Source organism: Equus przewalskii, chromosome 1 (genome assembly GCF_037783145.1).
Source record: "Equus przewalskii isolate Varuska chromosome 1, EquPr2, whole genome shotgun sequence".
In the NCBI taxonomy this organism is placed as follows: Eukaryota; Metazoa; Chordata; class Mammalia; order Perissodactyla; family Equidae; genus Equus; species Equus przewalskii.
The window spans coordinates 1231966-1249366 of NC_091831.1; the positions used below are offsets into that span (position 1 = coordinate 1231966).

Below are 17401 nucleotides of genomic sequence, written 5' to 3' on the forward strand. Positions count from 1 at the left end.
CCAACATGGACGAGACTCTCCACCTGGAAGCCAGGGCTGAAGTCTCTAAGCCCAAGGTACCACTGTCACCCTGCGCCCCCCAGAGGCACGCTGTCACCCTGCGCCCCCCAGGAGGCACGCTGTCACACACTTGGGCTACACTTTCTCTTTGGAAAACTGTGGCCCACCGAAGGTGCCTCCCAGAACACTGAACGGTGAGGCTGCGGCTGCCGTCCCCCAGGAGCCCCCGCCCCGCCCCGCCCCAGGGAGGGTGCAGCAGGCCGGGCGCCCAGACTTACTTGACGAACTTGTCCACGTGGGACATGGAGGCCTCGTAGTTCTTCCCCCCGAACTCCTGGCAGTGCAGGGCCATGAAGTGCGGCCTGTGTGTGTGGACGATCTGGGAAGGAAGCACAGGACAGGGCCGTCAGCGCTTCCCCTGGGCCGCACGGGGCCCGCCACCCCCGCGGGGAAGGGGCTGTCGGGACAAACCCACGTTCACAACGCCGGTTTTTTAACAAATCCTAGGAACCACACCGCCTTTATGCATCCGATCATCACCGTGTCCAGTGTCTCCCACTGCCCCTTTAGTATAACTTCCTTAGAAGGAATTCAGAATTTCTTAGAACTTTCTTCCATTTTTTAGGGGCATTTTTTTTTTCCAATCATAAAATGTCATACGTATCGACTGTGGAGCATCTGGAAAGGCCCAAAAGAACAAATACACCAGCCATAATCTCACAAGTAAGGACAGCCACCACTGACACCCGGACACGGCCTCCACAAAGGGCACAAGCCTGGACGTGCACCTGTGTGTGCGTGTGTGTGTGAGTGCCTATGTGCTCTGTGCACATGTGCAAGCATGTGTGCATGTGCGTGCCTGCACACCACCCCTAATCCGCCCAGGAGTGAGCAGAGCTGACCGTGTTGTGCTCACGGGGAACCGGGCTGTCTCCCGCACGGCCTGCACAGCCCACGTCACTGCAGGGACAACCTCACCCAGGCCATGCGGGCCCTCGGCGGCAGCACCAGCACGGCCCACCTCCTCTCAGCGCTACCCACCCCACGACAGCCAACAGGCCCAGGCCCCTCAGCAGCAACTCTGTGGTCACCAGTGTCCTCCCACACCTGTGCTTCCGCCTGAACTGACCCCACTGCAATGCAGCAAACCTGCACACACTTTTATTCCTAGATGACAGCGAGTAAATCTCCTTGAAGATGCGGCCTGTGGAGCCTCCCAGTGGTCCCCAGGAAGGTGAGGGAAGACTGTCTTAAGAGGGCTGCCCAGCTGCCCTCTGGCTGCCCCACACCCCCAGCACAGGGGACCTGACAACACCTGGTCACGGCACGAACCCCCATCTCACCCTCTGCAGCGAGCCATGTGGGGCGTCTCAGGTGACCCTCACCGGCCCTGCCCTCCTGGGCCCGCAGGGCAGTGCGTCACTGACTGGGCAAACTGCCGGGGCAACAAGACCACCATGCCACGACGGCCACAAAAGGGGTGAGCCTGGCCCAGGGGCACAGCTGGGGGAAGGGCTCCCTGGGAGCAGGGAGGGCCAGTGAGGGGGGCTGCTGGCACCAGAAGGCTGAGGGTGCAGGTGCAATGGGAGCACGCTGGGGACTGGGACTCTTGGAGGCCGAGAGGCTGTGTGTTCCCCGGCCCGGCCCGCCTGCCGCACCCACTGCACCTCCCGTGCTGCCGCTGTGCTCCTCCTGGCTTTGTGCTCTCCTCCCTCTCCCAGGCACCCCCGGACACAGGGCAGCACCGGCTGGCTCTGAAGAATTTACCAAAACCTGCAAAATTACTATCCCATCCCCAAACACATCATCCCAGAGACAGGCCCCCACACAAAGCGACTCTATCTACCCCTGACGTGAGCACCTGGGGCCGAGCCTGAGCCTCAGTTTCCTGCTGCTGCCAGTGCCCAGTGGTCAGCGTGCCATCGACACACATGGGCTGCCGTGGAGACATGGCTGCTCTGGAGACAATGGCTGAGCAGTCTGATGGAAAGCGGCTGCGGCCAGGATTCACAGGCAAGGGTACAGGCGGAGCTGGAGAGCCAGTGGTGGGGGACTAGGCACGGGGTGGCCGGCCTGCATGCACACTTCCCAGTGGGGAGAGCACCAGGCAGGGTCTCAGACAGGGTGAATGACCTGCAGTGCGGCCAGCAGCTGCCCCACTCGATGGGTGCGTCCAGCATCTGGGAGCGACTATAGCCCACTGTTCCCAGCTGTGACATAAAACACGATCTCTGGCACGGGGCGTGTTCTCTAAAAGGAGGAAAAATCCTGACCAGAACACTTATTTAAGCCATGTGGGAAAAGCACCCATATTTGGTGCCAGCTAGTTAAATAAACTGCTCCTGGCTGGCTCTTTACTCTCCTTTCAAAAATGTTTACCAGGAGTTCACTAAGGCGATTTTCATTTCTCATCAAACACAGCATGGAATCTCTCCTGTCCCTGAACACCAGCCCCCTGTGCGCAGGCTCGTGGGGACAAGGCACCCGGAGCGAGGTCAGGGCCGGGGGACAGGCCTCAGAGCAAGCCCTGCCTACAAGGGGCGGGAAGCAGGCCACATGCCAGGTGTGCAGGGCGGAGTGGAGCCCGACCCCAGTGCAGGCGCTGCCATCAGATGATCAGACGGCCAAGGCGGCCAGGATGCCATCCGCCCCCATGGCCCCCCCGGCAGATGCTCTCACATACATTCCGCGGCATCTCTGCAAGACAGCACACCCTCGCTGGAGTGGAAGGATAACAACACAAGTTCAGGGAACCACATGGGCACCTTTACCAACAGGAATAGGGTGGGACAGTTTCTGGCCTGTGGCACAGTTTGCAAATTGCACAAAGGACCTGGGTCAGGAGATGCCCTGGGCCAGCCTGGGTCAGGTCACCAGACAGGCTTGCCCTCAGGGCTCAGCAGGGACAAGAACACACAATGTCGGCTACACCGGTGGGCAGTGACCTAGGAGCCAGGGGCCGCAGGCGGCTACAGTGGGTGGATGCGATGGCCTTGGCACCCAGAAGAACCACCAAAGGCTCTGTGACGTGGCAGGCTCTTCCTTCATCTCCCTCTGCAATGTCTTGACAACATACACACACGATTTCACGCTTCTGATGGCAAAAACCAGAGCTTCACGAAGGGGACACAGAATTCCACTGGAGACAGTCCTGCCCGGAAGGCTGGTAACTGTTGACTCAGGACGAAGGACTGTCTGGCACATGCGGATCATTATGAGGATTAGTATATATGTCATGACATCAGCAACACTTCATCTTCCATGTGCAGTTCCTAGCATCTGCATGTTCTTCACCCAATTACTAAAGGGGGAGGAAAACAAAAAGGAGGCCGCAGGGACGCGCATGGACACTGGGGTCTGTGGGCTGAGACCAGGAGTCTGCACCAATGAAACACTTCCCGCATTTCGTGGAGGCACCTTTTCTATCAAAAAAAGAGAAATCAGAATGCTACTAGTCACTGAATAAGTGGGAACCACAATCCCAAGTCCCCAGGAAAAGCCAGATGGAAGCCACTGGGACAGCTCTCTGTCACAAAGGGCGGCCACGGGGCGCTCGAGCGTTTCCCAAACAGGTGCGTGGAGCCCCTGCTGCCCCGCCAGCAGGACGGGCACATTCGCTTTAAGTCGCAGAAATACGTGACCCCTCTTTGCAAATGTTCAAATGTGTCTGCCTTAATCTAAATCCTAAGTAACGTTCTCCCTCTTAAATGACATTTTGTTGTTTAAACTGAAATAGCCTTTTACTGCACAGATTATAATATCCAAGTTATACCGAACTCCTCGAACGTTTGACTCTAATCCTGCAGATCTCCAAAATGATGCAAAGATCCAAAAGTAGCAGCTCCACACAGAGGAAGCCGACACCTAAAGCGTGGACTCCACAGAAACCAGACCACAGCAGAGCAAGGAGGACACTGGGCTCCGGGCAGGCCTGGGCGCCCGGCAGGCAGGCTTCTTGCTGGGACACCATAGCAGTGCTGGCACCTCAAAACCAGGTGGGAGAGACGTGCCTGAGCCACAGGAGCCCGCACACTACGGCCTGCGCCAGCTTCCCGGCCTGTCAGAGCCTCCTCCACAAACGAAGGACGACGTCTGTGTTCCCCAAGGGCAGGAGGGACCTCAGCAGGTGGGAGAGAGGGCCCAGGCGGTCACCCACCGCTGCAATCCATGAGCCACCCTCTCGTCTGGCCCTGTCGGGACACCTGCACAGCACCTGCACCGGGCCAGGAAGAACGAAAGGCACTCCCCACCTCACCATCCCAACAGCCGCATCACGGACTGTGCCACAGCCGAGCAGGTGGACGCCGGGCCAGGTGGACGCGCTGGGGCTACGGCACAGCTAGGGAGGCAGAGCCTGGGCCTGGACCAGCGCTGCACCAGGCGGCACGAGCCAGCCTTGCCTGAGCTCACAGTGGCACCAACTGGGACGCGTGGGGTGGGCACCACCCTCATGGGCACTGACACGGGCTTCCCTGGGCACTCGTCAGGCTGACAGCCACCCCTCTGGGCCCAAGGCCGCCCTGCACAGCATGCCTCCGTCACAGCATGGCTCCGTCACAGCATGGCTGGACGTTCTTCCCAAAGGACCAGCCTGTCCACTTGGGCTTTACTTAAAACAACAACTCTCAGCCACAGAGCACTGGGGCTGGGCACGAGCATCCATGAGCCCTCTCAGCCCGACAGTCTCGCCTCCGTGGACCTGCCCTCAACTCCCAGTGCTATGGTCCCCCAGGATGCTGGCCCCTCCCAGGCCAGGCTGGGAGGCCCCCGACTGCATATTCACTCCGGCCCTCGGGGTGCAGCTAGTTCCTTGAGCAGTGCATCTCCCACCATGACGCCCTGCGTGTGACCGAGGCACCTGCGTGCGTCGCTGCTTCTCTGTGTCTCAGTCCCCCCTCTGCAGAGGGGATGACCAGAGCACTTAGTCTGTGGAGCGGCGGGGGGAGCACGCGAGACACGTGCGTGAGGGATGTTCTGCACAGGCCCAGGAGCGGAGGCTCAGTGCACATCCACCACTGCATTAGCATCGCCAGCAAATGCGAATTCACCACTGGCTTCGACCCCTGGGTTTTCTGCCATATCTGCTTACTCTCAATGGAACTCCGGGGCTGACTTTCCACCCTGAGACTGCTGACCCAAATCTGTCTGCACTGACGAGCCCTGCTTCTTCCCTGGCTTTCTAACCACTGATGTTCTCCCCAAATCAGGATCCGGTTTCAGGGAGCCAGCTTCAGCTACACGCAGCAGAGTGAGCCCAGCGGGCACACCCTGAGAACTACGCCTGCCCTGCATCCTGTGGCCGGGACCCTGGACCCATGCTGCCCCCCACAGCCGGGAGTGCAGATCCCTGGGAGCTAGCCATGCACCTCCCACCATGGCTGTCAGACAGGAGGTTCTGGGGCCGCCCTCTGAGGGGGTGCTGGAGCGTCTGGAGCAGCAGCGGCTGCCTTGAGGCACACTGGCCAATGCCAGGCCCACAACGGGCACCGTGAGGGAGTCAGACCCAGGGCTCCTAGCCGTGAGGTCCAAACCCTTTCCCAGGCCCTACCTGGGGCCCCATCTCACCTTGGGGTCTGGGGTCTCCACCACAGGCTCTCAGCCCCCTCGCCAGAGCGCTGCTCCCTCCCTCCCATCTTTCAGGAGCCGTATGCAGGGTCCCTCTGAGAAGGGGCGTGCTGCCCGGCTTGGGGCTCACTCCCAAGGCGCTTCCTGCTGCGCCCCCTTGAGCACATCTTCGCCTCTCCTGCTGCAGGGCTCTCCAGCAGCACTCACTCATGCTGAAGGCTCACCAAGGAAAGCGACAACATGAGAAGCTGAGTTTTACCAGGGTGATGGAGTTCAATTCAAAACTCTCGGAAAAACTGGCTAACAAGGTATCTGTTAGGATAGTGTTTGGCCAACAACAGAACCCAACCCCCAGCCACTCGCCCCAAGACAGTGCAGGCGCCAGCAGCCAGAACGGCGGGTCTGCTCACGGATGGCATTCGCGAACTGGCTGCTCCCACCTTCTGCTCAGCCACCTTTAGCACAGGCCTTCATCCTCACGACTGCAACACGGCTGCAAAACCCCCTCCCTGCCCCAGGCCTACATTCCAGGCAGGAAGAAGAGGAGAAGGTGGAAAGTTAAAGGAAAAGGGAAAAAGCCTTCTCTTCTAGCACTCTGCCTATTTTATTTAGACAGGAAAGTTCTCCACAAGGATTTCTGCCAACATACTGTGTCACAGGATAACCCCCTGCAGCCACAGGTGGGTGGTGCTGGGTGGCACACTGCAACAACGGCCGGCTTCTGCAAGCTACAGAGAACGGTGTGAGGCAGCGCACCTGCTCACTTAGCGCAGGAGCACACCTGCCTCTGCTGCCGCCGCCCCACCCCGCCAAGGTACCCCAGCCTCCAGCTTCCCCATCCCAGGCTAAAGGACAAACTGTGGGGTCGCCCCACTTGTGACAGTCTCGGGCACAACGGTCTCTGAAGACCACTGGTTAGCAAAGCCCTAGGCACAGACTGAGCCCCCATGGACACACAAAACCTGCCTCCCAGCCCCTTCCTTTAAACACGAGGCCCACCCCCCCGCCCAGCCTTCAGAAGGCCTGCTCCAGTCAGGCCCGGTGATGGTTTTAAAATGTGCCCACAAATCCTTCCACTCTGCTCCCCTCACATCACAGAGCTGATCCCCTCCCCATGTGGGCCGGATGTAGTAACCGACACGGTCAGGTGGAGGTGTCGGCTTGTGACCGGCCATGGACAGTCACTGTGGCACCCCTGCTCCCTCACCAGCCCCCGCAGGCTCCATGGAGAGCCCAGGCCTCCCGCCCAGCCACCTTGGGCGGCAGACCCCAGCTCACTCCAGGCCTTGAGGGGACAGCTCTGGCCAGCAGGCTGCCCTCAACATCAGAGGGGCCCTGGGCTGAAGCAGTTAAGTGAGCCAGGCCCAAGGCCTCACCCCCAGAAATCGTCTGTCCATCTGTCACGCAGCACCGCACGCTCTCAAGAGGCCTGTAGGACCCTCCTTCTGCTCAAGCTGGGCCCTGCCCTCCCTCCACCTGCTGCCCGACCAGGCGTCCAGCCACTCCTGGCTCTTGGCAGAACACGGACACTTGACCCTTGCTGCCCAGCTGACCCCTCTCTCCAGGAAGGGCCCAGCCACCCCGCCGAGGCCACCAGGCAGTACTTTCCCACCAGCCAGCTCTCCAGGGGTGACCAACAGCCTCCTCTCCTGTGCCCTTGCTGTGGCTACAGCTCTTTGCCTCCTGGAGGAAGCGAGCTCAGAGCCCCCTCAGTCACCTTTTCTCAGGAAATTTATAGCTTTTGTAAAACAGGGACGGGAAGAGAACACATGTCCTGGCCTGAGTGTCGAGGGCATTGGTCCTGTGCTTACGTCCTCATCACTGGACAGGCAGGCGCCCTGACCCACAAGGGCAGCCAGGGAATTGGCGCCGTGTGGCCCGAGCAGCAGGCCTGGCTCTCGCTACCAGCGAGCGTCTCCCGCTGCAGCACGGCGCCCTCCCTCACCAGGGCACCCTCCATTCATCACAGGGCCCGGAACAACACAGCCCCGAGCCTGGAGCCACGCGGACGGCGCCTGCCCTCTCCACGTCCTTGACCTCCCGTCCCTTCCACCTTCCCTCCCGAGCCTTAGGCCCAAGTACCAGGTTATCCGTCCCAGGACCACACAGTTCTCCGACCTCTCACGTGACTTCTCTGGCTGGACCCCCTGTACCGCAGCACCCCTCAGACGAGCAGGGACTGAGAAGGGCTGAGGTCTGGTGCACTCCCCTAGTCTGTAATGTGCATCCCTCCTGTGTCCCAGCAACAACTTCACCCTGACCGACATCCTTCCAGAAGGAAGAAAGACCCATATTCAATATATTTTCATTGGTAAACACAACGATTTTCCAAATTAAATTTATACTGAAATTAAATTAAATTGAAACTGAATCTTAATGGATCCTAAGTTTAGATAGCCAAATAAAATTTCATCATTGTCATGTGCCATGTGTCAAGTGGGCTCCGACTCCTGGCGACCCCGTGAGTGAGTGCTGTCCACAATGCCCTGTGGTCAGAAGCCCTGCTCAGCTCCCATGGACTCGTGCCTGTGGCTTCCTTATGGAGTCATCCATCTCGTATTTGGTCCTCCTCTCTTCTGGCTGCCGTCTACTTTTCTAGCGTTATTGTCTTTTCCAAAGCCTCCTCCCTTCTCATGATGCGCCCACAGTACGACAGCCTCAGTTTCATCATTTCGCCTCCAGCGGTAGTTCAGGCTTCATTTGCTGTGGGACCCACTTGCTCATCTTTCTGGCGGTCCAGGGTGTCCGCAGAGCTCTCCTCCAACAGCGTTTCTCAAGTGAATCGAGTTTCTCCCTGTCAGCCTTCTTCACTGTGCAGCGTTTGCGCCCATACATAGTAACTGGGAAGACGACGGTGCGGATAACCTTGGCCGTGGTCTCTAACGACACTTGATAATCCTTCCTAATTCTTCCATCTCTGCCCTTCCGAGCGAGTCTCAGTCATCTCTCGATTTCTTGGCTGCAGTCTCCATATAAATTGAGCTGAGGGAAACAGAATCTTTAACAATTTCAAAGTCTTCGTTGTCTACGCTAAAGCTGTGTAGTTCTTCTGTAGCCATGATCTCTGTCTTCTTGATGTTCACATGCAGTCCTGCTTTGGCTCTTTCTTCTTTCACTTCGTCAGAAGTGGTTTCACGTCACTGCTGCTTTCTGCCAGTAAGACGGTGCCATCCGCGTGTCTTAGATTGTTGACATTTCTTCCAGCAATTTTCACTCCGTCTGAGTCTGCCCAGCCTTTCGTGTGATGTGTTCTGCATACACATTAAACAGATGGGGAGATGAAAGGACACCTTTGCCTGTAGGAAACCATTCTGTCCTGATGTGGCTTCTTGTCCACAGCACAGATCACACATCAGGACAGTCATGTGCTGAGCATGCCCAGTTCTTTCAGGGCAGCCCACAGTTTCCACGATCCACGCAAAGGTTTTGCTATTGTCTATAAACACAGACTAACCTTCCTCTGGAATTCTCTGGAGCGCTCCGGTAGCCAGCGGATAGTCACAACTGGATCTCGTGTGCCTCTCCCTTTTCAAAGTCCAGCTTGGACATCAGGCACTTCTTGGTCCACACGAGGTGAAGGCCTTTGCTGCAGCTCCATGAGCATCACTTTCCTTGCACAGGAAATCAGAGCGACAGTTGTGTAGGTACTGCCCTCCTTGGCATCTCTGTTCTAGGGGGCTGGGATGTATACTGAGCATCTCCAGTCTGTAGCCCACTGTTCTATTTTCCATATTTGTCGGCATACTCTTGTTAGGATTTTGACAGATTCAGTGGCCTGAAATAACTCCCCTGAGACCCCACCTCCCGGGTAACTTTCTTCTCCCCAGCTCTGTCAGGGTAGCTTTCTCTTCACTCCTAGAATCATGGGCCCTTCCTGTTGGGAACCTTCTTCAGAGGAACCTGTCATATTACTCACATTATTTTGTCTCTGTGACATTTGTTTAAACTCAACATACTCTACACAATGACCCAAGCGACACTTTCTAATGGACCGAGTGTGAGTTCACCTCTATCAACAATGTCACACTCACTCTAGGTCCCCGAGCCGGTGAGGTTTCAGGCACACGAGTATGAAAAGTAAGACTATGAACAGTCATTATCATGACAAAATCACACTGAACTTCACCGGGGGTAGTTATCTTAACCTGTGGCTGCCCCCCCAGTGGGAGAAGTGTGTCAGGAGTCTTAAAGACACACTTTCATTTAGCTGTTGACAAAAGGTCCCATTAACTTAAACCAGAACAGCCTGGATTCGCTCACAAGCAGCTGTGTATTAAATGGAACGCACTCAGCTGAACATCCACCGACGGAGGCCCAGAGCCGGCCAAAGGAGGGACCACCGCTGGCAGACATGACGGAGGAGGGAGGCGTTCCCGACACCACATAGCACTGCAAACACACCTCTTTATGTGAGACGCGGGGTGTCACTTTGGAGGAACACAGTCATAAAAGCAATGGCAGCCGGCTAACTCCCGTGCTCACTGAACACAGCCCGTGGCGCAGCGGCCCGGGGAAACCAAACTCGCCACAGCAGCCCTGAGCTGAACTGCAGCCATCAGTGAGCGGCATCGAGGCAGACCCCGTAAGGCCCAGGACTCACCCCACAGATGCCGCCTGGCTTCAGAGCACGTGTACAGCACATCACGCCGTGGCTCTGCATCCCTCTGCCCGAACTACTGAACCCCAATCGGCTCCCCCAAATCTCCAACCCCCTCCCCATGCAGATCGGCTCCACGGTGCCACCCTGAAAGACCCCAATCCCCTGGCAGGACTCCCAGGTTCTGTTACCTCCTCTCCTCTGTGCTCACTGGCAGCTCCCCATGCCCACACTCCCACCGGACTGCGCCCTGAACCCCGCACAGGCCAGCACCTGTCCACGGTGGGGGGATCGGGTGATGCTCACCAAGCCCCAGACACTCCTGGCCACACGTCAGGACTGACAAGGCCCTGAAGTGCTGCCTCCAACAGTGCTGACACGAGAGGAAGTTTCAAAACCCACACCACGCCCATGAGAAAGCACAGTGTCCCCCGACAGACGAGCTTATGCAGAAACGTAACACAAACACATGAAGTGTCACATTTCATTCGAAAACTAAGTTATTAAAATGACAAGATCTTTATCATGAAAATTTTCAGGAGAAAACTAATGAATGATTTTGGAAAAGAACACAGTACTGAGGGACACAAATCATTCTCTAGACCCACAAATCAACACTCTCTAAGCACACATTTCATTGATACAAAAGGCGACATCACGAGTCCATACGAGGCTTTCCTTAAACAAACCGGACATCACTTTACAACCAAGTGCAGCGGGCTAATGAGAAAAGAGCAGGTTCAGAAAACCCTTGATGCTGTCCTCTGGCGCCAGGCAGCCTCGCCAAAGGGACGAGCGAACTATGGAGGAATTGATGAAGGGAAGGAAGACCCTGACTACATCCACCTGGGAAGCTGGGCTAATTACTGTCTATTGAGAACTGTAACTCCACCTGACATCCCAAACTCCATCCAGGATAGTATTATCACCTAAAATGGACTGAAACAGAAATATATTCTTACCCATGAGTTCACAATGATACCAAAAAAAACCCCATACACAGGTCATCTTGGAATCAGGACGTTCATTTGAAAACTGGTAAATAAAGAAAATGCAGCAAGAATGTACCCCACCTTTCTTACACTATCTGTATCTCTAGAAGAACAAATAGAGAACGGCATATGACCTGTATGGAAACATCTCAGCAAATAAATGAGGAAGAAATGATGGAATTAGGAGGTGCACATACATACATTTACGTAGCCACTTGCGACAACGTGGAGGGACCTCGAGGGCATTCTGCTAAGTAAAACAAATCAGACAAAGGAAGAAAAATACTATGTGATCTCACTTAGTTGCAAAATCCAAAAAAGCCAAACTCGCAGAAACAGAGAGTAGAGGGGTGGTTGCCAGGGGCTGGGGGGAGTGGGGAGAGGCGGGTGAAAGGGGACAGACTCCCAGCTATAAGACGACCAAGTTCTGGGATCTAAGTACAGAACAGTGTAACTATGCGCTTGTTGTGACACCGGCAGAGCGGGGAGAGGCCGGGAGAACGGCCAGAGGCAGGTTCTGAGGGCTGCCAGAAAGTGAGGAGTCAGAAACAGTGGAGAGCACCGCTGGTCGGAGCGCATCCACAAGGAGGAGCCCAGCGCAGGGGCACGCAGGCAGCAGACGTGATGTGAAACGGCATCACGTGGGGACACAGCTTCAGGAGAAGAAGAAAGACAAGAGGCAGGGGGAGCTCTAGGCCACTGAGGACAAAGGAGAAAAGAAGAAAAGGAAAAACAGGGATGTGCAAGACCAAGGAGAACCATGAAATCCCCCATCACCACCAGGACAGACAGACACACAGACCCAAGAGAACCATGAAATCCCCCATCACCACCAGGACAGACAGACACGCAGACCCAAGAGAACCATGAAATCCCCCATCACCACCAGGACAGACAGACACACAGACCCAAGAGAACCATGAAATCCCCCATCACCACCAGGACAGACAGACACACAGACCCAAGAGAACCATGAAATCCCCCATCACCACCAGGACAGACAGACACACAGACCCAAGAGAACCATGAAATCCCCCATTACCACCAGGACAGACAGACATGCAGACCCAAGAGAACCATGAAATCCCCCATCACCACCAGGACAGACAGACACACAGACCCAAGAGAACCATGAAATCCCCCAGCATCCCCAGGACAGAGAGACACACAGACACACTTGGGAGCCCCTAAAAACCAGGATTTGCTAGATGGACAGAAGAGGGTGCTGTTAAACTAGGAATCCCGCAGAACGCTAATACCATTGAGACGACGACGAGGAGGTTCAACAAGTCCCTACAGAGCTGCTGCAAGAAAGCAAGAACAAACATCACACATACAACCGAGGAAAAGAAGAACCACCACGAAGAAGAGCAGAGCTGTACGTGCAGACGGGATTAAACAGACTCAAACAAGCATTCGAGAACATGAAAACCACTTAGAATCAGAAATGCAAAACCAAAATAGAAACGGACCACAAAGAGGGAGAAAGAAATGAAGACTGCTGATTAACCTCAGGGAAGAAATGGAAGAAAAAGACAAAATCATCACAGAAAAGAAGGATAAATTACAAAGTGCCCAACAGAGAATCAACTGAAGGGAAGATTTGACAAGGGGCATTGAAGCCAGAAAAATCAACAAGAAAGTGAAAATGATGTAACAAGAAGCGAGCAAGAAGAGGGAAGTGATGGAGGACAGGCAAAGGAGGAGAAACATCTGTATTCTCATGGTCCCGGGAGAGGAAAAACCACACAATGGACCAGAACTAAGACACAAAATTATAATCCAGGGATACTTGCCAAAAATAGAAAAAGACCTGAGCCTCCACAGTGAGGCTCACTGAGTACCCGAGAAAATTAACCCCGAACAATCAACTGCAGGCCACATCCTCGTGAAACTGCCAGATCCAAAGACAGAGAGACAAGCCTCAAGGCCCCCAGGACAAAGATCAGCGAGGAAAGCGGAAAGCATTCCAACAGCGCCAGGCTGGTCACAGACAACAGAGAAATCAGGTAGCAGTGGGACGCGGCTTTTCTGAAAATCTCAATGAGAAAGTATGAGCCAAGGATTACACACAGGCCAAGTGTCCTTCAAATAGCAAAGCCATAGAAAACAGCTTTCGACAGAAAAATCTAAGAAGTTCTGTCTCCATCAGGCTTTTATGAGGAATCTATTAGAGGAGGGCTGGCAGACTTTTCCCATCAAGAGCCAGGTAAATATTCGAGGCTTTGCAGGCCACACAGTCTCCGTGGCAACAACTCCACTCTGCGGTGTGGACGTGTAGATGAGAACAGCAGAGACACGCTACCCAGATGGGCAGGCCACGCTCCAATAAAACTAAATTCCAAACCAGGCGGCAGGGGGCACCTGGCTCAGGGGAGGGTGCTGACCCCTTATTTAAAGCAACAACTGTAATCGTGCCCCCTGGGATCTCAGTGCACAGAGACGCAATACAGAGCCACAGGGTAACCCGCACGACCTCAAGACGTACTGTACACGACGCAGTGTAACGGCAACTCAAAGTAGATGGGGAAACATCCAGGCCCAGAGACCAGAGACATGGAGCAACCACTGAAAACATATTTTTAAAAAGGCAAAAAAGACAATAGATAAATTAAAATGGAAGGCAAAAAAATAAAATTGAAACAATCCAAAAGAAAACAGGAATGGGGGAACAAGTGACAAACCCAGTGGGCACGGCAGAAACCAAGTGATGAGGGGAGACCCAAATTCAACCACGGCAACAGTCACGTTGCAGGCTAACAGTTGAGACTGCACTGTCCAACACGGCAGCCACAGGCCACAGGTGGCTACTGAAATTAATTAAAATTAAATAACTTTAAAATTCAACACTAGTCACCTGTCAAGTGGTCAACAGCCACATGTGGCGAGTGGCCACGGTACTGGACAGCACAGAACTGAACATTCCCACCATCCAAGAAAGTTCTGCTAGACTAGACAGTGCCCTCTAGACATCCCAATTAAAGGCAGGGATTGACGGGGGTTAGGAAAGCAGGACTAACGTACACGCTGCCTGTGAGGGACAGACTTTCCACAGACGCAGACTGACAGTAACAAGCAGAAAGAACACACCAGGCAAACGGTAGGCCTAGGAAGTTGGAGTGACTGCATTAACGAGACACAGAGACTCTAAGAGACAGGAGTACACTTCATAACATCAGAGACGATTCGGCAGGAAGACAGCACAACCAGAAATGTGCACAGGCTAATAACGGAAACTCACGCACACGCATACACACACAGTCACAGCCCAGAATGACAGTCAACGCCCTGATCTAACAGAGTTCACAGCGAACAGTCCAGGCCACAGCTGCAGGGCACAGCCTCGCCACCACTCACGCACTGGGAAAGGTCACTGCTGGGCGTGCAGCAGGCCCCAGTGGACTCTAAAAGATGGAAACCACACAGAGTCCGTGTTCTGACCACACAGAGCCAAGGCAAGCCGAGTGAAGGCAGCCAGACAAGAAGAGTGCACACCGTTTGATTCTATTTATACGGAACTCTAGAAAATGCAACCTGATGGAGAGGGAGTGACAGGAGGCAAACTGGTGGGTTCCTGGCCTGAGGGCTGCAGGGGGCAGCTACCAGGCAGCAGGGGCCTCGTGAGCGTGATGGAAACGCTCACTCTTGTGGTCGCAATGGCTTCCCAGGTGTAGATGGACAGCACAGCTCATCAAACCACACACTTTAAACATGTGAAGTCTATTGTAGCACAACTACACCTCCATAAAGTTATGTAAAACCTTTTGTCAGTCCATTTCAACACATCTTATGTAAGTAAATCATAAGACAACCGGGGACATGTGAACACTGACCGGATATTTAGTGAGATGATGGAATTACTATTAATCTTTTTAGATACAGCAGTGACCCTGTGAGGGTTGTTCTGTTAATTCTCTCGGAGGCACACACTGAGCTATTCACAAGGGAAATGACACTTCTGATTTTTGCTTCAAATGATTGGGGGGGGGGCAAGGAGTGGGTGGAGGCAGAACTGAGACAAAACTGGCTGAGTTCAACACGGCTGAATGGGGTAACCAGTACTCTACTATTCTCTCTACAGATGTTTGAAATTCATCATAATAAAAAGTTTGCTGAACACATTCACTATTTACCTCAGTGGAAGCAAAACCAGAAACCCAAAGGACACCTCACTGTCCCAACACCCAGGCCAGCGCTGTCCAGCCCCATCGGAGCTCTGGAGCTGGGTGGGGACCGCCACTGGCCACTTCATTGTGAGTCTGGACAATGGAAGATGTGATTTCCCTTCAGTCTCTGATCTTCCCTGGTTCCTTATGGGCAAGACAAGGGGAGATAGGGAGAGCAAGGGCTCTTCTTACTACTCGCTCTGGAACACAGCCTGGAAACCACTGATGTTGGCCTGCTCCAGGGGAGGGCAGGCCTCGTGCTCACGAGGCAAATCCATTCAACGCTTGGGCACCTGTAATCATATCATGCAGAGGCAGACTGAGACACACAGATTAGAGACTTTATTTTAAAACAGATTTAATTATAGCCCAACATGAGAAATTCAAAGTCTCTCCTTAGAAGAGGATAATTTTTAGTGATATGCTGTGGGAAATTTCTGCCAGCAGAAAAACAATTCCCTTTTAAGTGAGTGAAGCTGTGGGGTAACTTATGGGGCAAATGTAAACCTTCACTGATGGAGCCACAGACCCCAAAGGCAGGGAAGTGAGGCACCACCACCCCAGGAGGACAGGAGGAAGATGGGAGGAGGGGCTGGGCTCCCCCTGGGGTTGACAATTCTGGAACATGTCCCCTACCCTGCACTCTCACCAAACGGCACCCCAGTAACAGGTGGCACTTCCAACACAACGTCCTTGCTTGACAAAGGAATCCTACGCTGTGCTGAAACACCCCCGGAATCGCTGCCCTGGGCACAGACGTGTCCTCATTGGCCAATCAGGCAGCTCCTGTCCCGCCTGCCTTACAGGCAGCGGTCTGCTACGCATCCAACGCCCCGCTCTCCAGAGTGTAAATGCCCCACGTGCCCACGTCAAGCTCCTGACATGAGGTCAGTGACCACGGAGCAGTGAGAGGCTCAGCAACACACGGTCACGTTGTATTTCCCTTCTACCGACACGACAGGCATAAACAACCAGGATCCCAGGAGTAAAATGTAGTAAAATAATTAGGAAGTGATGAGTGATGAGGTTCGGTTTCAACATAATGTACTCAATTACAGGTCCATAGAATTAGATTTTTTTTTTTGAGGAAGATAAGCCCTGAGCTAACATCTGCTGCCAATCCTCCTCTTTTGGCTGAGGAACACTGGCCCTGAGCTAACATCTGTGCTCATCTTCCTCCACTTTATATGTGGGATGCCTGCCACAACATGGTCCGACAAGCAGTGCGTAGGTCTGCACCCAGGATCCGAACCAGCGAACCCCAGCCACCGAAGCAGAACGTGGAAACTTAACCGCTGCACCACCCAGCCAGTCCTGAGAGTTAGATTTTTAATAACGCTGCAATGAACAACTGGTTCCCAGCTTCTGACAACTCCAGCAGCTCCAGCAAGCACAATGCACGGGGCCCAGCACACCACTCCAAGACAGCGGGAGGGTGCAGCAGAGGCCTGAGCTTTCCAGGAAGCACACCGGCTTGGATTCCCGATCCTCTGACACTTCCTGGTGGGGACCCCGTGCCTGCCGCCCTGGGGTCTCTGAGCATCCACTTCCTTACGAGCCTGCCTTGGGTGGTCACTGCGAGAGGTCGACAACGACGCTGGTATCAGGCGCTCAGCACAGGCCAGACACAGAGTAAGCCCGTGACGGGCAGGACCAGTTCAAGGCCACCACGCATGCCACGGTGCCAGGCAGATGGGCTGTGGTGACACACCGGGCTGGCAGGCCCCACACCTTTTCCGCCCACCCCAGGACCATACGAAAACAGCTGCAGCCTAGAAGACAGAGCTGCTGGCCTCCCCCGGCCTCTTGGGACAGAGCTCTGGAGCCAGGATGAATCTGGACATAGATCCCTTCAGGGCAGACCACACGGCCATCTCGAGGATGGACAGGAAAAGCCCTTCAGGGTGTGGAAGGCGAGCTCATGTCGCGGCTGGTGGGAAACGCATCTCGGTAAAGCACAAACTGGACACGGGTAGTGTCCCCAGGCCCCCAAGCAGATCTGTGAGCAGACCCACCCCTCTCCCACCTGAGCTCTTGCTCAGCAGTTTATATCTTGCCTGACAGTGACGCTGCTGGCCTGC

General features: G+C 54.7%; 1 protein-coding gene across 2 annotated transcripts in view; it reads right to left on the reverse strand.

Annotated features, from left to right (window-relative positions):
- The window catches only part of INPP5A (inositol polyphosphate-5-phosphatase A), a 234673-nt gene that overhangs the window by 140346 nt on the left and 76926 nt on the right, over positions 1 to 17401 (reverse strand). For both annotated transcript variants that reach the window (XM_070631482.1, XM_070631473.1), the window contains exon 3: positions 279 to 379. In XM_070631482.1, coding sequence (XP_070487583.1) covers positions 279 to 379 — 101 coding nt within the window. The remainder of the gene's footprint in view (positions 1 to 278; positions 380 to 17401) is intronic.